This window comes from Microcaecilia unicolor, chromosome 3 (genome assembly GCF_901765095.1).
Source record: "Microcaecilia unicolor chromosome 3, aMicUni1.1, whole genome shotgun sequence".
Lineage (NCBI taxonomy): Eukaryota > Metazoa > Chordata > Amphibia > Gymnophiona > Siphonopidae > Microcaecilia > Microcaecilia unicolor.
The window spans coordinates 379,956,455-379,977,408 of NC_044033.1; the positions used below are offsets into that span (position 1 = coordinate 379,956,455).

The window sequence follows — 20,954 nt, forward strand, 5'->3', positions numbered from 1 at the left end:
TACAGAAAGAGATGATTCAAAATACTGAATTCAAAATGGCTGCAATAAAAGATAATACGGAATTAAGAAGGAAAATAGAGCAAATGGAGAACTTTAATAGAAGACTAAACCTTCGTCTACTTAATTTTCCTAAGTTAGTGGGGATTTCCCCATTAGAGATTTTTACAAGATTTTTGAGAGAAAATTTAAATTTTCCACATGAGGCAATCCCACCACTAAATAAAATATATTATATACCTAATACAATTAAAAAAGTAGAAGGAGAAAAATCAGTGGATTTAAACAATATTACAGCCATTCTGGAACAATCTTTAGAAGAACCAACTGAAAGAGCAACTCTGATTGTTTCTTTTGTCTTCCAGCAAGATTTGAACTCAGTAATGAGACTTTATTTCAAAACTACAAATTGTATATTTGGAGGACATAAAATCTGGATTTATCCAGATGTAACAAAGACTACTCAACAAAAAAGAAAATTGTTTCTCTCTATGAGGTCTAAAACAATAGAAATAGGAGGCTCCTTCCTTCTTGCATATCCATGTAAATGTGTTGTAAGGTTAAATCAAACAAAATATGTGTTCTTTAATCCTGATCAGCTCAAATCTTTCCTAGACTTAAAACAACAATAGAGACTTTGAAGGAGTAAAACGAGAATGTACGCGGCATCAATTTCTTATTTACAGATTAATATAATGTATACTTCACAGATTCCTACCCCCCTTCTCAAATTGAGGTCTAATGAAGCTGAATGATATGTTACTATTGAGGAAAGTAAATTTCTGTTTATTAAAAAAAAAAAAAAGTCTGGTACAAATCAGTACTTTCCTCAGATTTCTCCTACATCGGAACTAAATGTTGGAACTCTCTTCCTAAATCTGTTAGATTCCATTCTAATTATATGTAATTTCAAAAGAAGTTAAAAACTCATTTTCATTTCTTTACAAATTCATTTCAAATTTCTTCACATTAGTCTAAGCTTTTTGATCTAATTAAACTGGTGGATAACCTTATCTTCTGCTTGTATTATGTCATATCAAATGGTACATTGTTATAACCTTTCTATTAATCTGTTATTCTTGTCATTCAATCCAACAGATTATGACCAATGAAATTTTTCATGCTCTATATCGATTCAATCTGTATTGTAAGCCATACTGAACTCATGAATTTTGGGGATAATGTGGAATATAAATGTCGCAAATAAATAAAGCATGAAGCTGCCATCAAAGCTCACTTCAGTTATAAAGCTCATGCCAGTTATGATGTCAAAAGCTGCTGTGGGACTTGAACCAGCAACCTCTGGATCTCTGCTGTGGCTCTCAGCTAGCTGCTTTTAACCATTAGGCTATTCCTCCACATTCCACCATTTCTAGGAAAAAAGTATTTCCCATCCTTCAACCTCAACTCATGACCTCTATTTTTACTGCCAAAAAGATTAATTTGGATATTAATAACAGTCAAATGAATATGCATGACATCTATTTGTATACAATGGAGGCAGTGCATACAAATAGATCTCATGCATATTCATTGGGGAAATTCTGAAAACTCAACTGAGCTGCAGCCATTGAGGACTGACGCTGGACACCCCTGTCATGGAATATAATCAGCTGGATATTTGATGCCTTAGCGAAAACTGTAAAGTATTCTAATACCTCACAAACTCGAGTTTTATGATCAATGTCGACTCATTTTGGTGCATTAGGTCTTAAATTCAGGTTGCCATCTATGCCCTCCTGGAGCCAGTTAAATGCTCGTCCCCTGCTTTGACTGGGGAGCTGGTTGGGACTTTTGAGCACTAGGCTGACATGGATGGGACTACTGGGATGACTGGGAAGGCAGTGGAAACCTATGCATTTGAGAGTAGTAGAGCTTCCATCTTGACCAGCTTAAAAACCTTCTAGTTAAGAAGGATGCAGCTGGAGGCTGCCAAGAGGAGGACTGGATGGTGTTAGTATGTTTGTTAATGAGATCAGTGACCACCTCCACCTTGTCTCCAAAAAGGTTGTCTCCTTGGCAGGAAACGTCTGCCAACCTCTCTTGAACTGCTGGTTCCAGATCAGATACACATACCCATGAGAGTCTATGCATTCCTACACTCATGGCAAAGAGTCTGGATGCAATGTCAAAACTATCATAGATGCCCCTGGCCAGGCCAGATACATCCTGCATTCCAGTTGCTTTTTGGTCAACTGGCGAAGCTCTGTGGCCTGCTCCTGAGGATAAGAGTCCATGAGACTAACAGGCTTATTTTCTAAAGAGAAGGGCACCCATCTTTCGACACAAATCGGGAGATGGGCGTCCTTCTCCCAGGATCGCCCAAATCGGCATAATCGAAAGCCGATTTTGGGATGACCAAAGTTCATGGGGGCGTGTCAGAAGCATAGCGAAGGCAGGACTGGGACATGCCTAACACATGGGCGTCCTCGACCGATAATGGAAAAAAAGAAGGGTGTCCCTGACGAGTACTTGGGCTACTTTACTTGATCGGGGATGACCTCCCCTTACTCCTCCTGTGGTCACTAACCCCCTCCCATCCTAAAAAAAAAAAAAAAAAAAAATACCTTTAAAAATATTTTTTTGCCAGCCTCTATGCCACCCTCAAATATCATACCCAGCTCCCTGACAGAAGTATGCAGGTCCCTGGAGCAGTTTTAGTGGGTGCAGTGCACTTCAGGCAGGCGGACCCAGTCCCATCCCCCCTACCTGTTACACTTGTGGAGGTAAATGTGAGCCCTCCAAAACCCACCAAAAACCCACTGTACCCACAGCTAGGTGCCCCCCTTCACCCCTTAGGGCTATGGTAGTGTTGTACAGTTGTGGGGAGTGGGTTTTTGGGGGGGGGGGGGGGCTCAGCACACAAAATAAGAGAGCTATGCACCTAGGAGCAATTTCTGAAGTCCACTGCAGTGCCCCCTATGGTGCCCAATTGGTGTCCTGGCATGTCAGGGGGACCAGTGCACTACGAATGCTGGTTCCTCCCACGACCAAATGGCTTGAATTTTGTCTTTTCTGAGATGGGCGTCCTCAGTTTCCATTATTGCCGAAAATCGGGGATGACCATCTCGAAGGATGACCTAAATTTCTCAATTTGGGCGTCCCCGACCGTATTATCAAAATGAAAGATGGACGCCCATCTTGTTTCGATAATATGGGTTTCCCCGCCCCTTCGCCGGGACGTCCTGCGAGGACGTCCTTAGGAAAACTTGAGCGCCCCTTTCAATTATGCCCCTCCACGTGTACTGCGAGCCAAGATTTCAAACAGATACTCGTGTAGAGCTGGTAGGTCTGGATGTGGGCAACAAGCATCAAGGCCTGATAAAGCATTTTCCCAAACAAGTCCAGAGTCCAAGTCTCTTTATCTGGGGGTGTCAAAGCATGAATCCTGAAGTTTCTGGCCCGCTTGAAAATGGATTTGACCACCAGAGAGTAGTGTGGCAGTTGTGCCCTCTTGTATCCGGGAGCCTTTTAGATATGACACTGTATATCCAGCTTCTTTAGTACAACCTGCACTGAGAGGGGAGATTCCTAGTTCCTCAGATACTTTCTGCACTCCAGTTGCTTCCTGACCAACTGGCAAAGCTCTGCAGCCTGTTCCCGTGGGACAGAATCTGCAAGACCAAGAGGTGTATTTTCAAAGCACTTAGACTTACAAAATACATAGTAACCTATGGAACTTTATAAGTCTAAGTGCTTTGAAAGTTAGCCCCTGAGTGTACTGTGGACCAGGGACTGTAAGCACAGGCTCGTGTACAGTTGATAGGACTGGATGTGGGCAATGAGCATCGAGGCCTGATAAGCTTTCCTCCCAAATGAATCTAAAGTCCAGGCCTCTCTAACTCGAGAAGCTGAGGCAGGAGTCATGGGAGCTTCAAGTTCATTTGAGGGCGGATTCTACCACCAGGGAATGATGCAGCAGCAGGACTTTCTCGAAACTGGGAAACTTCTGGATATGGGAATTGCGTATCCACCTTCTTTGGTGCATCTCTAAGGATAGGGTATAATAGTACCTTGACCCCTTCCTTAGGCGGACACTCGTAGTCTAGGACAGTCTATTTCCGTCCTGGGTTCTTCCTCCATTTTGAACTTAAATGGGATGGCGGAAGCCATCTCGCTCACAAAAGTGGTAAAACAGAGACCCTCAGGTGGAGATTTTCATCTCTCTGGGGGAGGGGGGGGGGAAATCAGAGGAAATACCATATGACTCCTCCTCTGAGAAGTAACATGGACCTTCTTCCGAATCCCATGAGTGGTCCCCAGTCAGACTCCTCCTCATAATCATAGTGGGCTTGATGTGTCTGTGTATGCCTCAGATTAGTTGAAACCCCAACAGGTCCTGGGGCCTGCAATCAGAGCCCGATGTCAAGAGAGGTGGAGACCTCCTCGATGACAGTGCACTCCCAGTGGATGTCGATGCCTGTGCAGCCAACGGGGTCGATGCTTCTGGTGCCGATGTTGATGTACTGGACTTGGAGGAGTCAAAAGGTTTCTCCTATTTGGTCTGCTGTGATCGATGCATCTTTAACTGCATTTTCAAACAGACAGCAAGAATTAGGATTACGGTCAGGTTCAAGGCACCCTATGCACCACAAACGCAGGTCCGTAACAGAAATCACACGATTACACTGGGCACACCTCTTGAAGTCATTGGAGGGGGGGGGGGTCTTCTGAGACATCAAAAAAAAGAAATCAAGGCCAAATTAAACGCCTCAATTTTAAATGAAAAAGGGGCAATGGCCAAATCGAGGTTGAGGCCCCAGTCGAACAGACAGGCCTAGCTGGTCGCAAAAAAAATAAAGAAAACTTAAAAAGATCAAAAAAACTAAGAACTAAAGGGAAGAACAAAAAAAAAAACAAAATAATGAGAAAAACAAAAAATAATAATGAAGGGACTGCATGGGAAGGCACTGAAAAAATTAAAAAGTTGTGCCGTGATAAGAAGAGACTGAGACTTCCTCTTAGCTCCACGGAAAAAGACAGAGGGACCTGTGCTTGCGCATCGGGCAGGAAGGCACCCATGCATGTGCAGTGGGATGCTGCTAGATTATTCTAGCTAGTCAGCATCTGCACCAGGCTCCACTGGATGACATCACCCATGTGTGAGAATACGAAGACCTGCTTGTCCCTGGAGAATTGTTTTTTTTTTTATGGTGGGGGCAGGGAAGCTGAATCAAGGGAACACAAGAGGGCCACTAGACTACCAAGGATTTTTTTTTTCATGGCAGAGACAAGGGAGAACAGGTTGATGGGCCACTAGACTACCAGAGATTTCTTTTTATCCCCTTTCCTGTCAGTGTGTACAGCAATCACCACTCACACACTGAAGGCAAGAAGGAATTTTTACAATGAGTTGTGGATTATGATTTATTAAACATTTGGTTTACCGCTTAGTTTTGTCAGATCAAGGTGGTTTGCAATTAAAGTACATAACAATACAAATTTAATAAGTGGAAAGGAACTCCAAATAAGCAGACAGGAAAGACCTAACCACAACCATATCAAGAAATCACTTTCACTGTCTAAAAATCTTTCCAATTACAGTACATTCAGAAGATCCGTACATCTGAAACACTAACAATATTAAAAGCCTGACAATAATAAAAACTTTAAGCAAAGGCTTAAACTTCATCTCTGCTCGAATAACATACATGGTCATTGATTAATATATCACAGTGGTATATTTTTCTGATAATTTTGCGATAGAAGCCGTGCATTCAGCCATCAACACATAGCTTTCTGCATCAGTCCCAGCTTAATCAATACTGATTAGCTTCCAGGCTGCACCAGCAAATAGTTTTGCTCTGTATTCATCTGCTAGCAGGAGCAACAATCCTACTCATCTGGACTGATCTGGCCAGAATAAAAAGGAATTATTCTGTTAATGTACCTGACAACAAAACAAGATTTTAATAAGATTTTACATTGTTTGTAATATCTATGCTATGCTAGTTCCAGACATGTTAAAGAGTAAGCTCTTACTAAACCATGAACAAATTATACCTAAATACAAAAAATAATTTGATAGTTACTAGCCTGTCGTATGCAGCAATCATGAAATTGAGTAGAAGGCTGATGGACTGGTCCACACTGATCTGGTGAGTAGATGGAAGCCGTTTGTTCAGCTGGTAATAGATAGATGAGATGATTGTTTCCAGTCGAGAGACACTGATTTCAGTGCTGTGATCCAGTGTGTTAAGGCCATTGTCTCTGAATGCTTCAATCATGTTCCAGATATCAACAAGATGGACTGGAAAAAGAAAGAAGATAAGGTGTTGTGCATTCACTATAGACTGTAACAGAGATTTTGCTGGCCTGGTAGAGTTTCCTGCTCCTCTGAGCTTCCAGTGCAAAACTGAATCAGCCTCTACTGGGACTTTAGTGACATAAGCCTTCACCTACTACACCTTGGAATTTTTTTTTTAACCTCCTTCTTCAATCTAGCTTAGCCAATCAAACAACAGTCTTGACAGAACTAAAAAGACACCCATTACCTCCTTCTCTGGTCTGAATATGTTTTCCAAGCCTCAGCCATCCAAGCTGTAACAGCTCATTCTCTATGCACAATGTTTTTTCTTTGGTTAATTTTCTCATTTTATAACAGTTTCCATAATGAGCAGTTATTCTTTCCATTTCAGTACCAAAAATGGCCAAGTATTCCTGCCATGGCACACCTTCTCTAGCTATATTGTGAATTCAAAGCAAACTATAAGTGGAAAAGTGTGTCTGTGCAAGGTAGCTAGGGCAGTTTACAGGATGTTAGGATAGTTGCAGGGTAGCTTACAGGGGTGGAGCAGTTTGCAGGGTTGTAGGGCAGGTGCAGCAGGGTAGTTTTGGGGGTTTGGCCAATTTTTAGGGGGTACAGCACTTCAAAGAGGGTAACTGGGGGTGGGGCAGTATATGGGGTCGTAAAGAACTTGATTTAAGGGGTAGGGCAGTTGCAGGGGGAATATATTACAGTTGTAAATGTTTGTAGGATGGTGGGGCTGTTTTGTGACGGTAAGGATGCTTTATGAGGGGTGACAGTTGCAGGGAAAGATTTTGTGGCTGGGGCATTTTGTGATGTAGTGGGGGGGAATAGTTTTTGGGTGGCAGTTTGCAAGGGGCTAGGGCAACTGTGAGGGCAATTTTTGAGGGAGCTGTTTGCAGGCTGGTGAGGCAGTTGCAGGGGGTGTGTTTTCGAGGTGTGATCAGCAGTTGCGAGGAAGATTCAAAAACGGGGCAGTTTATGGGATAGTGTTAAAGTTGCAGGGTGCAATTTGTAGGGATTCGGACAAGCTTAAGAAGGTAGCTTTTGAGGGTGGGGCAGTTTGCAAGGTAGGGTCAGTTACAGAGGTGTTGAGATAGTTGTAGTGAGGTAATTTGTAGGTTACAGTATTTGCAGTGGTAGTTTTTGGGCGTGGCAGCAGTTTGTGCAGGTGAGTATTTTGTGGGGTTGAGAACAGGGATACTTTACTTAAAGATAATAACGATGAGGAAAATTTCAGGTCATTAGTTCTTGAGAATCAGAACGAAAAATATAACTTTTTTGTCAGAACAAAAATTGGTTAAGAATAAAAAAATGTATAGATCTGAGTAGAAGAACTAAAATTCTTACTGTAGAACGAAAATTATCAGTGCGCTGTGCTGTCCAGTGTCCACCCCTCCTATGAGTCCTACCTGAGCTGGTGCTGCCTGCAGACACTGAAAAAATACTGCTCATTAGCCCTGCCAGTCTGCTGCATCTCCCTGAGACCTGACCTGCTAAATTTTTAACTTGTATAATTTGTTGGACCTCAGCCACAATACGCGGTGCTTTTATACTCTCATATCACCATGATTTTACTCACTCACTTCATCTTCGGTCCTTTATTGCTTCAAATGAAATTCTTGCTTAACTTATAACTAAATATCTTTGATACTCATCTGCAATAAATGCATCCTCTCTCATTTGTTCACTCGGGGGGGGGGGGGGGGGGGGGGGGTCATTTTTCCAACATGGTTAATGTTTCACTATATGCTTTTTCAAGGAAAAACCCATAAGAGGAAAAGATTGTATTAAAATTCTGTTCCTATTTTTTCTCATTTACAATGACTGCTAAGTTAAACAAGTATATAATAATATATACTTGCTGACTCCACTGCTTTGCTCAGTCAAGATGGTGACAGCATTTTTCCTGTATATACTTATAGTCACCTGACCACAGATCCAACAGTCACAGATCCCCAATTCAAACTAATGTCATCCATTTTATTTCTGCATTAAGACTGGTTAGGAGTTAAAAGCAGCATCAAAAAGGTGGGCTTTTAGCTTAGATTTGAAGATGGCCAGAGATGCATTCCAGGCATATGGTGCAACAAGATAAAAGGAACGGAGTCTGGAGTTAGCGGTGGAGGAGAAGGGTGCAGATAAGAGAGATTTACCCAGTGAACAGAGTTCCCGGGGAGGAATGTAGGGAGAGATGAGAGTGGAGAGGTACTGAGGAGCTGCAGAGTGAATGCACTTATAGGTCAATAAGAGGAGTTTGAACTGTATGTGGAAACGGATAGGAAGCCAGTGAAGTGACTTGAGGAGAAGGCTAATATGAGCATAACGACCCTGGCGGAATATTAGTCGTGCAGCAGAATTTTGAACAGATTGAAGAGGAGAGAGATGGCTAAGTGGGAGACCTGTGAGAAGCAATAGTCTAAGCGATAAGAGCGTGGATGAGGGTTCTGGTAGTGTGCTCAGAAAGGAAAGGGCGAATTTTGCTGATACTATAGAGAAAGAAATGATAGGTTTTAGCAGTCTGTTGAATATGTGCAGAGAAGGAGAGGGAGAAGATGACCCCAAGGTTACGAGCTGATGAGACAAGAAGGATAAGAGCGTTAAGATAAGGAATAGAGAATGGGGGAGGAGGAGAGGTTGGTTTAGGGGGAAAGATAAGAAGCTCAGTCTTGGTCATGTTTACTTTCAGATGGCGCTGAGACATCCAGGCAGCAGTGTCAGACAGGCAGGCTGATACTTTGGCCTGGGTTTCGGTTGAGATTTCTGGTGTGGAGAGGTAGATCTGGGAGTCATCAGCGTAAAGATGATACTGAAAACCATGGGATGAGATCAGAGTACCAAGGGAAGAAGTATAGATGGAGAAGAAAAGAGGTCCCAGGACAGATCCCGGAGGTACACCAACTGACAGTGGGATAGAAGTAGAAGAGGATCCACTAGAGTATACACTAAAGGTACGCTGGGAGAGATAAGAAGAAAACCAGGAAAGAACAGAGCCCTGAAATCCAAACGAGGACAGCGTATCAAGGAGCAGGCTGTGATCAACATTGTCAAAAGCAGCAGACAGATCGAGAAGGATGAGGATAAAATAGAGACCTTTGGATCTGGCTAGGAACAGATCATTGGAGACTTTAGCAAGCGTTGTTTCAGTTGAATGAAGGGGGCGAAAGCCAGATTGAAGTGGATCAAGAATAGCTTGAGATGAAAGACCATCAAGGCAACGGCGGTGAACAGCACGTTCAAGTATCTTGGATAGGAAAGGGAGGAGGGAGACGGGGCGATAGTTGGAAGGACAGGTAGGGTCCAATGAAGGTTTTTTAAGGAGTGGTGTGACTACGGCATGTTTGAAGGCATCAGGAACAGTCGCAGTGGACAGTGAAAGATTGAGGATATGACAGATAAACGGGATGACAGTAGGAGAGATAGTGTTAAGTAGATAGGTGGGAATAGGATCAGAGGAACAGGTAGTTAGTTTCGAGAAGGAAAGAAGATGTGTCCTCTTCAGTGATTTCAGAAAAGGAAGAAAATGAGGCAGGGGTTGGAGGGTTGAGAGAATGGACTAAGGGAAGGAGAGGTGGAGGTGACCTGGTTGAGAATTCAAGTTTAATCTTGTAAACTTTATCATGAAAGAACTCAGCCAGAGTCTGGGGGGAAAGCGAAGAGGGGGTTGGAGGTGAAGGCACTTTGAGGAGAGAGTTCAGTGTGGCAAAGAGACGACGAGGGTTTGAGCCAAGAGAATTTGTCAACTGGATGCAATAGTCCTGTTTGGCAAGTAAAAGAGCAGACTGGAAGGAGGTCAGCAAGAATTTGAAATGTATGAACGCAGCATGGGCACGGGATTTCAGCCAAAGGCATTCGGCACAGCGGGCACGGGAATGTAGGTAGCGGATTCTAGAGGTCAGCCAAGGTTGGGGTTTGGTACGTTTTACAGAACGGGGAATGAGAGGAGCGAGAGTATCCAGAGCAGAGGAGAGAATAGTATTATAGGAAGAGACAGCCTCATTGACAGACTTGTGTTCGTCTTAAAGACAAAGCAAAGAAAATTAGGATACTGATGCCACGCAGCCGAAAACTGTATCACAGAGAAAGTTAAAACCGAGTCAGTGAGTAAAACACTGACCTTACGCTGTGGTGGGGCCCCCATAAGACTGAAACCAGCACTGAAATGGAAATCTCATGTGGGACCCATGAGGCAAAGTCAACAGTACTGAGGAATGAAGCAAAATTCCGCTAAAAACTGCTGGGAGATGAACACAAGGGGCTGTGTGCCCAGGGAAATCAATGCTACCGCATTATTATTGGTAAAACCAAAAATGGAAGCGATGCAAATCCACAGCTAAAAAAAGATAACTGCCCAAGAGTCCAAAAGAAGTAAAATCCAAAAATAAAATGCAAAATAATCCAGCACCCCGACCAAAGGGGGAATACCGAGTGGGTAGGAAATGTGGAAACAGAGAACAAACCCGTCGAAAAGCCGACCCGCTCAAAAACAGACTGTGAAAGCCGCGGCTAAGAAAGGTAGTCACTTGCTGAACAGCACTGTTACCAATGTCCATGACTACAGTGCCCTTAAAGCAGCGGAAGTTAAAGCACAAGACGAAAGACACAAAATATAAAGAAAATCGTCCCTGGAAAAGGCAGGAAGCAAGTCCAGAAGCCATGACCTGGAAAACCTCCGCCAAACAATTTGGTGTCCCTGATGATTTTTTTTGGGCGCAAACTGACTGAAGGCCCTAGCACATATGGTGGTGCACAGAAAAAAAACCCACAGGAGACTGAGCTGCTGCTAAACGGGAACTACCCGGTCACTCTAGATATGGTCACGGAGCCCGGCTGCTCTCTCTGTCTTTTTTTTTTTTTTTTTAATTACATAGCCAAAGCAAGCAATTCAATATGGCGGCTGCAGGAGAGCAAACAGCTCCCAAACCTGCCAAAAAACGCAACGCTACCCCCCCCCCCCCCCCCCCCCCCCTCCGGGCACTCCATAAGACATCCCAGACCAGCCAAGGAAACAGAGAGTGCCCGGAACCAAGAAGAACGTGCAGTGGGACCCATCGGCGTCGGCTACAACTACTACCACAGAAAAGTAAATAGCAGCCACCTGGGTACATTAACAGGGAAAATTCACCCAGTATCATTGTGCTCTTGTCGAAGCAATGGAGAAAGAGCATCAAGCACTGCAAGCATAGTCCCAGCTCATGTAGCACTCCCACCCCCCAAGCCCCCTAGAGGCAGGAGTACAAGATCACAGTGCTGGAATGCCATCAGGGACAGGAGGCAGAGAAGGGGTAGGGGAGAGACCTGGTACCACAAGGTGTACTCCGCACTGGCCAAGCACAACCACGACCCCCAATCTCAACTAATCCTGTGGGAACAGGCTAGGAGCAAGTCTCAATCTAGAGAACTGCATATATGTCCATCTACCTACTGAGATAGAGAATACTGAAAGTGAGGATGCTGCACAGTACCCTTTATGGCAGAGTTCTGGCATTCTCTCTATCTCCACCTGCTGGTAGAGGGACATAACCCACTCATCTCTGGATTGATCTGTGGGACGCTATGGAAGTTCCTATTTTTCATTTAATGATGTGTAAAAAAATTGTACAGGCCCACATCTTCTCAAGAATTGACTACTGTAATTCTCTGTATCTGGGATTACCTTCTAAATCACTACCTAAACTTCAATTACTTCAGAATACTGCTCCACGCTTATTGTTTTACAAGTCTAAGAATGAACATGTCACTTTGTTGCTTGCAGCTCTTTACTGGCTCTCCATTCAGGCCAGAATACACTAAAATTTTATGTCCGACTTTCAAGACCTTGTATGGATTCTGCCCTGATTATCTTGTGTCATTAATCATGATCCAAACTTCTAGGTCTACAACTAGGCTACTGCATGTAAATAAACACCACTTTTTTTCTGGACCTAGGTTGGCAGTCACTTTTAAGAGACTTTTCACCCAAGAAATAATTCCTTTATACAACTCTTTACCATTAGAAACTTGGTTGTAAACTCATTATCTCAGATTCAGGAAATTAGTGAATATTCGGCTTTTCCCTCATTAATATAATTAAATTTGGGATTTTTCTTTTAATATGTACTACTGTATATTTTGATCTTTTACAAGCATAGCCCCATAAGCATAGCCCCTTTTATGTAAACCATGCAGAGCCTTTGGTCGATACGGTATATAAGATTTCCTATGTTATATAAACTGACTTTACTACATAAGCAGAGTAACTTTTAAAAAAAGACAGTGAAGTTACCTATTTAAACCCAAGTTTGAATGTAATTTCCCAATACTTATCAGTGAAATTTTGTTCCACGCAGCAGGTCCTCTTCTCAGCACCTCTTCAGGACTCACTGGTAGGGCTATGAGAAATCACTATACTGAGCCTCTATTAGAATTTGTGCAGGACTTTTTCTAAGAGAAGAACAGGGGCTAGAGCAGAGGTGGGCAACTTCAGTCCTCGAGGGCCACAACCCAGTTACGTTTTCAGGATTTCCCCAACCAATGTGTGTGAGGTCCATTTGCATGCACTGCCTCTACTGTATGCATGAACTCTATTTGCATAGTCACTGGGGAAATCCTGGCTGGGTTATAGCCCTTGAGGAACAAGGTTGCCCACCCCTGGGCTACAGCATCCCTTGCTAACTGATCTGGAGATTGGCATAAAGAACAGAATGCCTCCTAATGAATGAAATTTTTTTTTTTTTTTTTAATAATATTTGTGCAATTTCAAATAATTATACAACAACATTCTTTAACATGCAAGTAAGTTGAGACACAGAAAGACTTCTAAACCAAGAAGAAAAAGAGAAGAAAAAATACAAAACCATACCAAAAAATTCCACAAAAGGGGAGGAACAATAGAACTACGCAGCAATTAAAGGAAGGTAAAAAATCAAAAAAGGAAAATAGCGGATAGGTCACAATATGGCATTCAAATATATAGCAGCATTTCCAGGTACAGAACAATCATCCAACTACCCAGGGATAAATGTGCTCAACTGTAACTTGTCCGCAAGAAATATAGACAATTAGGAGGGGTCAAAAAAGACAAACTTTCCATCTCTATATTTCATTATGCATTTATAAGGATATTTAAGGAAGAATGCGGCTCCAATCTGCAATACCTAAAATCAAAAGTAACAGGAACTGCTGTCTCTTCTTCTGAGTAGTGTGTGCACATCAGGAAATATACGGATTTTAAAACCACAAAAAAACAGATTCCATCAATCCAAAGAAAATGTTTAAGATATTGTCCCGATCAGATTGTAAAGACAGAGAGCTGCAGGAGTAGACTGTTGCTCTATTGAGGTTTCAAAGAAAGTAGTTAAATTCATATCCTTGAGATCCAATACTAATTCTACAGAGTCTACTGAAATGCCAGGAACAGCAGATTTAGGTTTTAAAGGCAAATAATATGCAGTAGTAACTGAAGGTAGAGAGGAATCTGAAAACAATACTTCCAGTAGGTATTTCCAAACCATTTCTTTAGATGATGTATCTTATTTTCTTTTCCATGTTTTATTTTGTTCTATTTCTATTGAGAAAATGAATCAAATGAAGGCTCTTATGATGTATTTGATTTTCCATAGATTCTTATTTGTTATTTAGCAATAGGTCTCCCTTAATTAAAACAGAACTCTTTTGCAACACAGATTCAGTTTCCAGACTGAACACAATTAGTAATTGCTCCTGCTGAGAAAGTTTAGTGGTAAATTTAGACTTTTGTTGTAAATCATCATAAACTGTAAAGACAATTGTTGACCATGTAGAATCCAAGGATATTTGAGAATGTCACTGCAGGGTGAAAACTACAGGTGGAAGAGACCCCTTTGAACTTTCCTACCCAGTCTCTTAGCCGAGTTCCCTCCTACTCTCTGCAGGGCGATAACAAACCACCTCTCTCCTCTGCCGCTGTTTCCACTACACCAGCAGCAACCCAGACACACTGTCAAGAGTTCACTTCCCACAGCACCCTCTGCTTTCCCTGCAGTGGGATTCAGAGGTTGTTGCAGCAGTGGCGTAGCCAGAAGGCAATTTTTGGGTGGGCCAACAGGTTGTATTGGGTGGGCACTAGTCAAGCCATGAAATACTTGACAACTAAGCTATGATACGGGACTGTAAGGAAACAATGGCAGATGGCCCATGCACGAAGGTACCGAGAGTAGGAAGTATTCAATTCAAGCCATATGGAGACAGCAGCTATGAAAGTCTGACAGCTGAAGCTATACTGCATGTACCCAGATTAGCCGACAGCCTCCTATCACTTTCAAAATTAGCAGACACTGGATTGACGCGGCAGAGGGGAGTGGAGCTGCCTGTGTGAATGAATGGCAGCACTGCCGACGACGGGTGAAGAAAAGAATGATGCAGGGACCGAGGCAGCGCCGGCGGGGAGGACATGTAAGGGGATGTTGGGTGGGCGGGCCTGAAGGGAAAGTGGCTGGCCCTTGATTAACAAGAGATTTCATGGTGTGGGAATTTACTGTATTGCACAGCATGATTTATTCATGTTATTTTAGGTAGGAATGATGTGCAGAAGATGTTTTTGATGGAATTAATGTTTGATTGGTAACTCACTCTGGTAACCCTTTCTGGTAAAAGTTGAATACAGTGGGGGAAATAAGTATTTGATCCCTTGCTGATTTTGTAAGTTTGCCCACTGACAAAGACATGAGCAGCCCATAATTGAAGGGTAGGTTATTGGTAACAGTGAGAGATAGCACATCACAAATTAAATCCGGAAAATCACATTGTGGAAAGTATATGAATTTATTTGCATTCTGCAGAGGGAAATAAGTATTTAATCCCTCTGGCAAACAAGACCTAATACTTGGTGGCAAAACCCTTGTTGGCAAGCACAGCGGTCAGACGTCTTCTGTAGTTGATGATGAGGTTTGCACACATGTCAGGAGGAATTTTGGTCCACTCCTCTTTGCAGATCATCTCTAAATCATTAAGAGTTCTGGGCTGTCGCTTGGCAACTCGCAGCTTCAGCTCCCTCCATAAGTTTTCAATGGGATTAAGGTCTGGTGACTGGCTAGGCCACTCCATGACCCTAATGTGCTTCTTCCTGAGCCACTCCTTTGTTGCCTTGGCTGTATGTTTTGGGTCATTGTCGTGCTGGAAGACCCAGCCACGACCCATTTTTAAGGCCCTGGCGGAGGGAAGGAGGTTGTCACTCAGAATTGTACGGTACATGGCCCCATCCATTCTCCCATTGATGCGGTGAAGTAGTCCTGTGCCCTTAGCAGAGAAACACCCCCAAAACATAACATTTCCACCTCCATGCTTGACAGTGGGGACGGTGTTCTTTGGGTCATAGGCAGCATTTCTCTTCCTCCAAACACGGCGAGTTGAGTTCATGCCAAAGAGCTCAATTTTTGTCTCATCTGACCACAGCACCTTCTCCCAATCACTCTCGGCATCATCCAGGTGTTCACTGGCAAACTTCAGACGGGCCGTCACATGTGCCTTCCGGAGCAGGGGGACCTTGCGGGCACTGCAGGATTGCAATCCGTTATGTCGTAATGTGTTACCAATGGTTTTCGTGGTGACAGTGGTCCCAGCTGCCTTGAGATCATTGACAAGTTCCCCCCTTGTAGTTGTAGGCTGATTTCAACCTTCCTCATGATCAAGGATACCCCACGAGGTGAGATTTTGCGTGGAGCCCCAGATCTTTGTCGATTGACAGTCATTTTGTACTTCTTCCATTTTCTTACTATGGCACCAACAGTTGTCTCCTTCTCGCCCAGCGTCTTACTGATGGTTTTGTAGCCCATTCCAGCCTTGTGCAGGTGTATGATCTTGTCCCTGACATCCTTAGACAGCTCCTTGCTCTTGGCCATTTTGTAGAGGTTAGAGTCTGACTGATTCACTGAGTCTGTGGACAGGTGTCTTTCATACAGGTGACCATTGCCGACAGCTGTCTGTCATGCAGGTAACGAGTTGATTTGGAGCATCTACCTGGTCTGTAGGGGCCAGATCTCTTACTGGTTGGTGGGGGATCAAATACTTATTTCCCTCTGCAGAATGCAAATAAATTCATATACTTTCCACAATGTGATTTTCCGGATTTAATTTGTGATGTGCTATCTCTCACTGTTACCAATAACCTACCCTTCAATTATGGGCTGCTCATGTCTTTGTCAGTGGGCAAACTTACAAAATCAGCAAGGGATCAAATACTTATTTCCCCCACTGTATATGTGTCAGTTTAAATTTCTATTTATTGGTTTTCTATTAATTGTGCAATATTTTTATATTTACCTTTATTTTTTAATGTGAATTGTATTGTAATGGCAATACACCATTAACTACACTGAGTAGTAGTACTTTTCTTTTTTACTGGAAAAGCAAAGTATAAATTTAAAAAAAATCAAATTTAATTTTGTGTTGAGTTGCATTCAGCTGCTGGTAGAGCCCGACCGAACCCAGAATCTGCGACTGAAATTGGTCGCTCAGTTTCGGTAGAAACTGAACAAAAATGCCTCCCCACCCCACACCTAACCAAAAAAAGCAAACTCCCCCCCCCCCCCCCCCGCAATTACTCCCCGCCCCCTCTGACACCAGTAGGACCTTCCCAGGTGGTCGAATGGTCTCTTCAGGGGCAGGAACGAACCCACTCGTTTCTACCCCGAGTGTTGGTCCAACGGAAATGGCTGCCAAGAATGCTGCAAGAGGTCCCAGCAGCCATTTTGGGGTTGGAACCAGCAGAAGCGAGTCCCCTGCCCGTGTTGTACCAATCGCAAAATGGTTGCCGGGGTCTCCCACAGCAGTCTCAATAACCATTTCCATTGGAGCAGTGCATGGGGCAGGAACAAGGGGAGTTCATTCCTGACCCTGAAGAGGCCACTAGACCACCAGAGCTTCCTAAGGTACGCCTGAGGAGGGCCTACTGGTGTCATGAAGGGGGCAGGAGTAATCGTGGGGAAGGGAGGAGTTTTGGTTTCAGTCAAAAATGAATAGGCATTTTCAGTCTTTCGGGATGATCTCAGTGCCAAATCCAAAACAGAAACTCGGTCGGCCTCTAGATGCTGTGCATCTACACATATTTAGTCTTTCTGCTATCATTCACATCCTTCAGGAAAAATTTGTTACATTTATAAATTTCCAGCCTATTTACAAATTTTGTGTATAACATACATAATTCAATGCAGCAGTCAATTTCATTTACACAAAACATAAATGTTGTAACCATTCAGGAAAGGAAAAACTTACGGTTACATCTTTTTTGCACAAATCTCAATTTGCAAGCTGTCCGATAGGTTGAAAGTCTTATGACATCAAAATTCTGAGCTCCTTTAAAAACATAAAAGAATAACATAAAATTGGTGCTTTAATTCTTCATCAAAAAAATCCCTCTAAGGGGTCCTTTTACAAAGGCGTGCTAGAGTTTTTAGCGCACGCTGAAAATAAGTATGCGTTAAATGCTAGAGACACCCATAGTAATATATGGGTGTCTCCAGCACTTAGCGCGCACTAAAACCGCTAGAGCGCCATTGTAAACGACCCCCTAAAGTGGCCCTTCTCCCTAATCAAAGAACAAACTGATAAGCTATGGTGCTCTTCCAGAAAGTATTCAATATGTGTTCCTACCTGCTCAGACACTGGTATCCTAGACATTTTTGTTGATGCATCATGACTTGCAGAGAGATAGGAGTTTTACACCGATTTCACATAATGGATTCCGATCCCTATACAGCACAGATCAGACTTTACAAGACTCCCATGAATACAGATGGATCATCAGGTTTAACCAGGAGCAATAAGGATTGTCCTTATCCCCTTTTCTCCAACACCTTATTACTAACAATCTATTTAAGCAACATTCCTTGACGCATTATTTTCCCCAGTTAGGAAAGGTAAGACCTATTCGTGTCTATGGAAGATCTGTTTTTAAGTCATTTGATGTCAGTGATATGCCAGCAATCAATGTTATTTATCATGATGCAAACTTACTCCATATACCCTAATCGATGCACCTGAAGTGCACAATGCCACTGTTGACTCATTATCCAAAATGGCTGCCTCCAAAATGGCTGCCATGACTGACACCTCCCATAACCCTCGATTCTATAGCTGTTTCATATTTTAAGTGCGTCTTTTGAGGTATGCCCACATGAAGACTGATAGGCTGCACAACTACAGAATCCCCTATGAGGTCACGGCAATACTAGAAACACTATGCATAACAAGAGAGAAGCAGGAGAACAGGAAGAATACAGTGCAAAAACTGATCCTATAAGGCAGCACATTTAATGCGTTTTTGTTTTGGGGTTTTTTTAAATCTGGCACTCCTGTCCCCCAACCATCCAGCATTGTCTGTCGTCTCCCCCTCTACCATCACCACCACCATCTAGCATTGCCAGTCTCTCTCTCCCCTTCCTGCACTCACTTTGTCCTGGTTCCTCTCCAGACCCGCTTCTCCTGGGTCTTCATGCAGTCGGTAACACCAACAGCAAATTCCCATTGGAAAGATAAGCCCCAACAAGTGAAACCCAGTTCAAGTTTTACTAAGCCGCATAAGCATCTACACACCCTCAACGTGCGCCAAAATGGGGTTACTGCAGGACTACCACGTAGCTCTTGCAGTAATTTCATTCGCGCGTCTGAAAAATATATTTTATTTTCAGTCTCGCATAACGGACGCACGTAGGTCATTACTGCCCGGATTCTTTACCGCTAGGTCAATGGCTGGCAGTAAGGTCTCAGACCCAAAATGGACGCTTGGCAATTTTGATTTTGTCGCACATCCATTTTCGTAAAAAAAAAAAAAAAAAAAACTTTTATAAGTGTGCTAAAAAAAGGATTTGCGCGCACCCAAAACCCGTGCCTACGCTACCACAAGCCACTTTTCTGCACGCCTTAGTAAAAGGACACCTAAATCAGTAAATCTAACTGCAACAGGCAAGTTTTCCTTTAGGCAACACAAATCTATATTTGGCTATTAGCTCCACGCACTCCTCAATACTATTATTTTTATTACATTTGTACCCCGCGCTTTCCCACTCATGGCAGGCTCAATGCGGCTTACATGGGGCAATGGAGGGTTAAGTGACTTGCCCAGAGTCACAAGGAGCTGCCTGTGCCTGAAGTGGGAATCAAACTCAGTTCCTCAGTTCCCCAGGACCAAAGTCCACCACCCTAACCACTAGGCCACTCCTCCACTCTGCCTAATTCCCAAATGAATTTCTCTGACATGAGTCCAACTGCAGATTCTATGGTGGCCAAGCACAGTCTCATAGGGATAGGTTGGCTTCCGGGCACATTCCACCCCGCTGAGTACAGGCATTCTTCAGGGCTAGTGCTCAAAGTTAGTGTCCTTTGAGGAGGAAAGGAAGGATAGTTGCCAGGGAATTCATCCTGAACTTCTCATTGCAAACAAATAAATTAAGATCTCTTAGATACAGAAAGGGACATGGTACACCTGACTTCTTCAGAATGGGGGGAGCACCTGGAGCAGAGCCCTGGTTGAACTCTTCATGGCTCTGACCTCCTGAAAAGGTTGAACTTAGGCAGCTGGTGGCTCAGTGAATGGAAGAGACAGGAGGGATGGATAAGAAGTGAAGACAACATCCATCCTTACTTACTGAGGATGCAGGAGTCTGTAGGAAGAACATAAGAATTGCCATACTGGGTCAAACCAAAAGGTCCATCTAACCCAGCATCCTATTTCCAAGAATATTTGATCCAGATGGATCCCAAAAAGTAGCAGGACTCCACAATACAAAAGCAGTGTTTCCCCATGTCTACCTTAATAGTTTATGGAACTTTCTTCCAGGAATTATCCAAATCTTTTTAAACCCTTTGGCAAAAGGGCTGTACCTTACACTCCTCCCTATGCACAAAGCCATTTGATATTAGTAGTATGCAGAGCACCATTTTGTGATGGACATCTATTTTCAGAATTTTGAGTTAAAGAGGAAGACAGTTTCTACTGGTTGGGACTGGACTCCTTCTGCCGTCTTCTTTCCCTTTGCCTTGATCTACTTTATTGCTGTCTTTGGGATCACAGATGCTGCCTGGAATAAGGCAAAAAGCTTCATATTCCGAAAGAGAAATCTCCTTTTGTACTGTGTGGTGTTCATTTGTCTAGAAGTAGATAAAAGATCATGTGACAGAAAAGATTATCTCTTTCAAAGTTGAACAGCAGTCTTTAATAAGATCTATAGTTTCTCTAACCATGTCCAGAAATGGATTGTCACCTGGCATTCGCCAATTTTTAGTGACCAGAAGCTCTCAATTATTGTAGCATTCTCTAAATTGGACTACTGTAATTCACCCTACTTAGGACTTCCTTAAACTAGTTTAAGACCATTACAAACTGTGTAAAACACCGTTGCCAGTCTTTTGACAGGGATGTCCCGTTTTCAGCAGGTAAATCCAATTCTGAAGGAATTACACTGGCTTCTGATAGAGCAATGAATTTCCTTTAAATTACTTTATTAATATATAAGGCATTGAATTCTAATACTCTTTTTTGTCTATTGTTTTGAAAGTATATAAGCCAGTGAGATCATTCCAGACAGAGAGCTCTAGGTATTTGACAATTCCAACACTTAGAATCTCACACTATGAAGATGCCAGGGGCATAGCCAGCTCTCCAGTTTGGGAAGGTCCAGGGATGGACTGGGGGCAACCCATTTTTCCTGTTCACGGCCCAGACTCTAGTGAAAATGTAGTAGCAAGTAGAAGTATA

General features: G+C 43.0%; 1 protein-coding gene across 2 annotated transcripts in view; it reads right to left on the minus strand.

The window, feature by feature from the left end:
* DTNB (dystrobrevin beta) overlaps positions 1 to 20,954 on the minus strand; it is a 425,808-nt gene that overhangs the window by 378,271 nt on the left and 26,583 nt on the right. For both annotated transcript variants that reach the window (XR_003941631.1, XM_030198634.1), the window contains exons 3-4: positions 17,474 to 17,554; positions 6,034 to 6,247 (exon numbers count right to left, since the gene is read on the minus strand). Coding sequence is in view for 1 of the 2 variants with exons in the window: in XM_030198634.1 (XP_030054494.1) it covers positions 6,034 to 6,247; positions 17,474 to 17,554 (295 nt within the window). In the remaining variant the exon portion in view is untranslated. The remainder of the gene's footprint in view (positions 1 to 6,033; positions 6,248 to 17,473; positions 17,555 to 20,954) is intronic.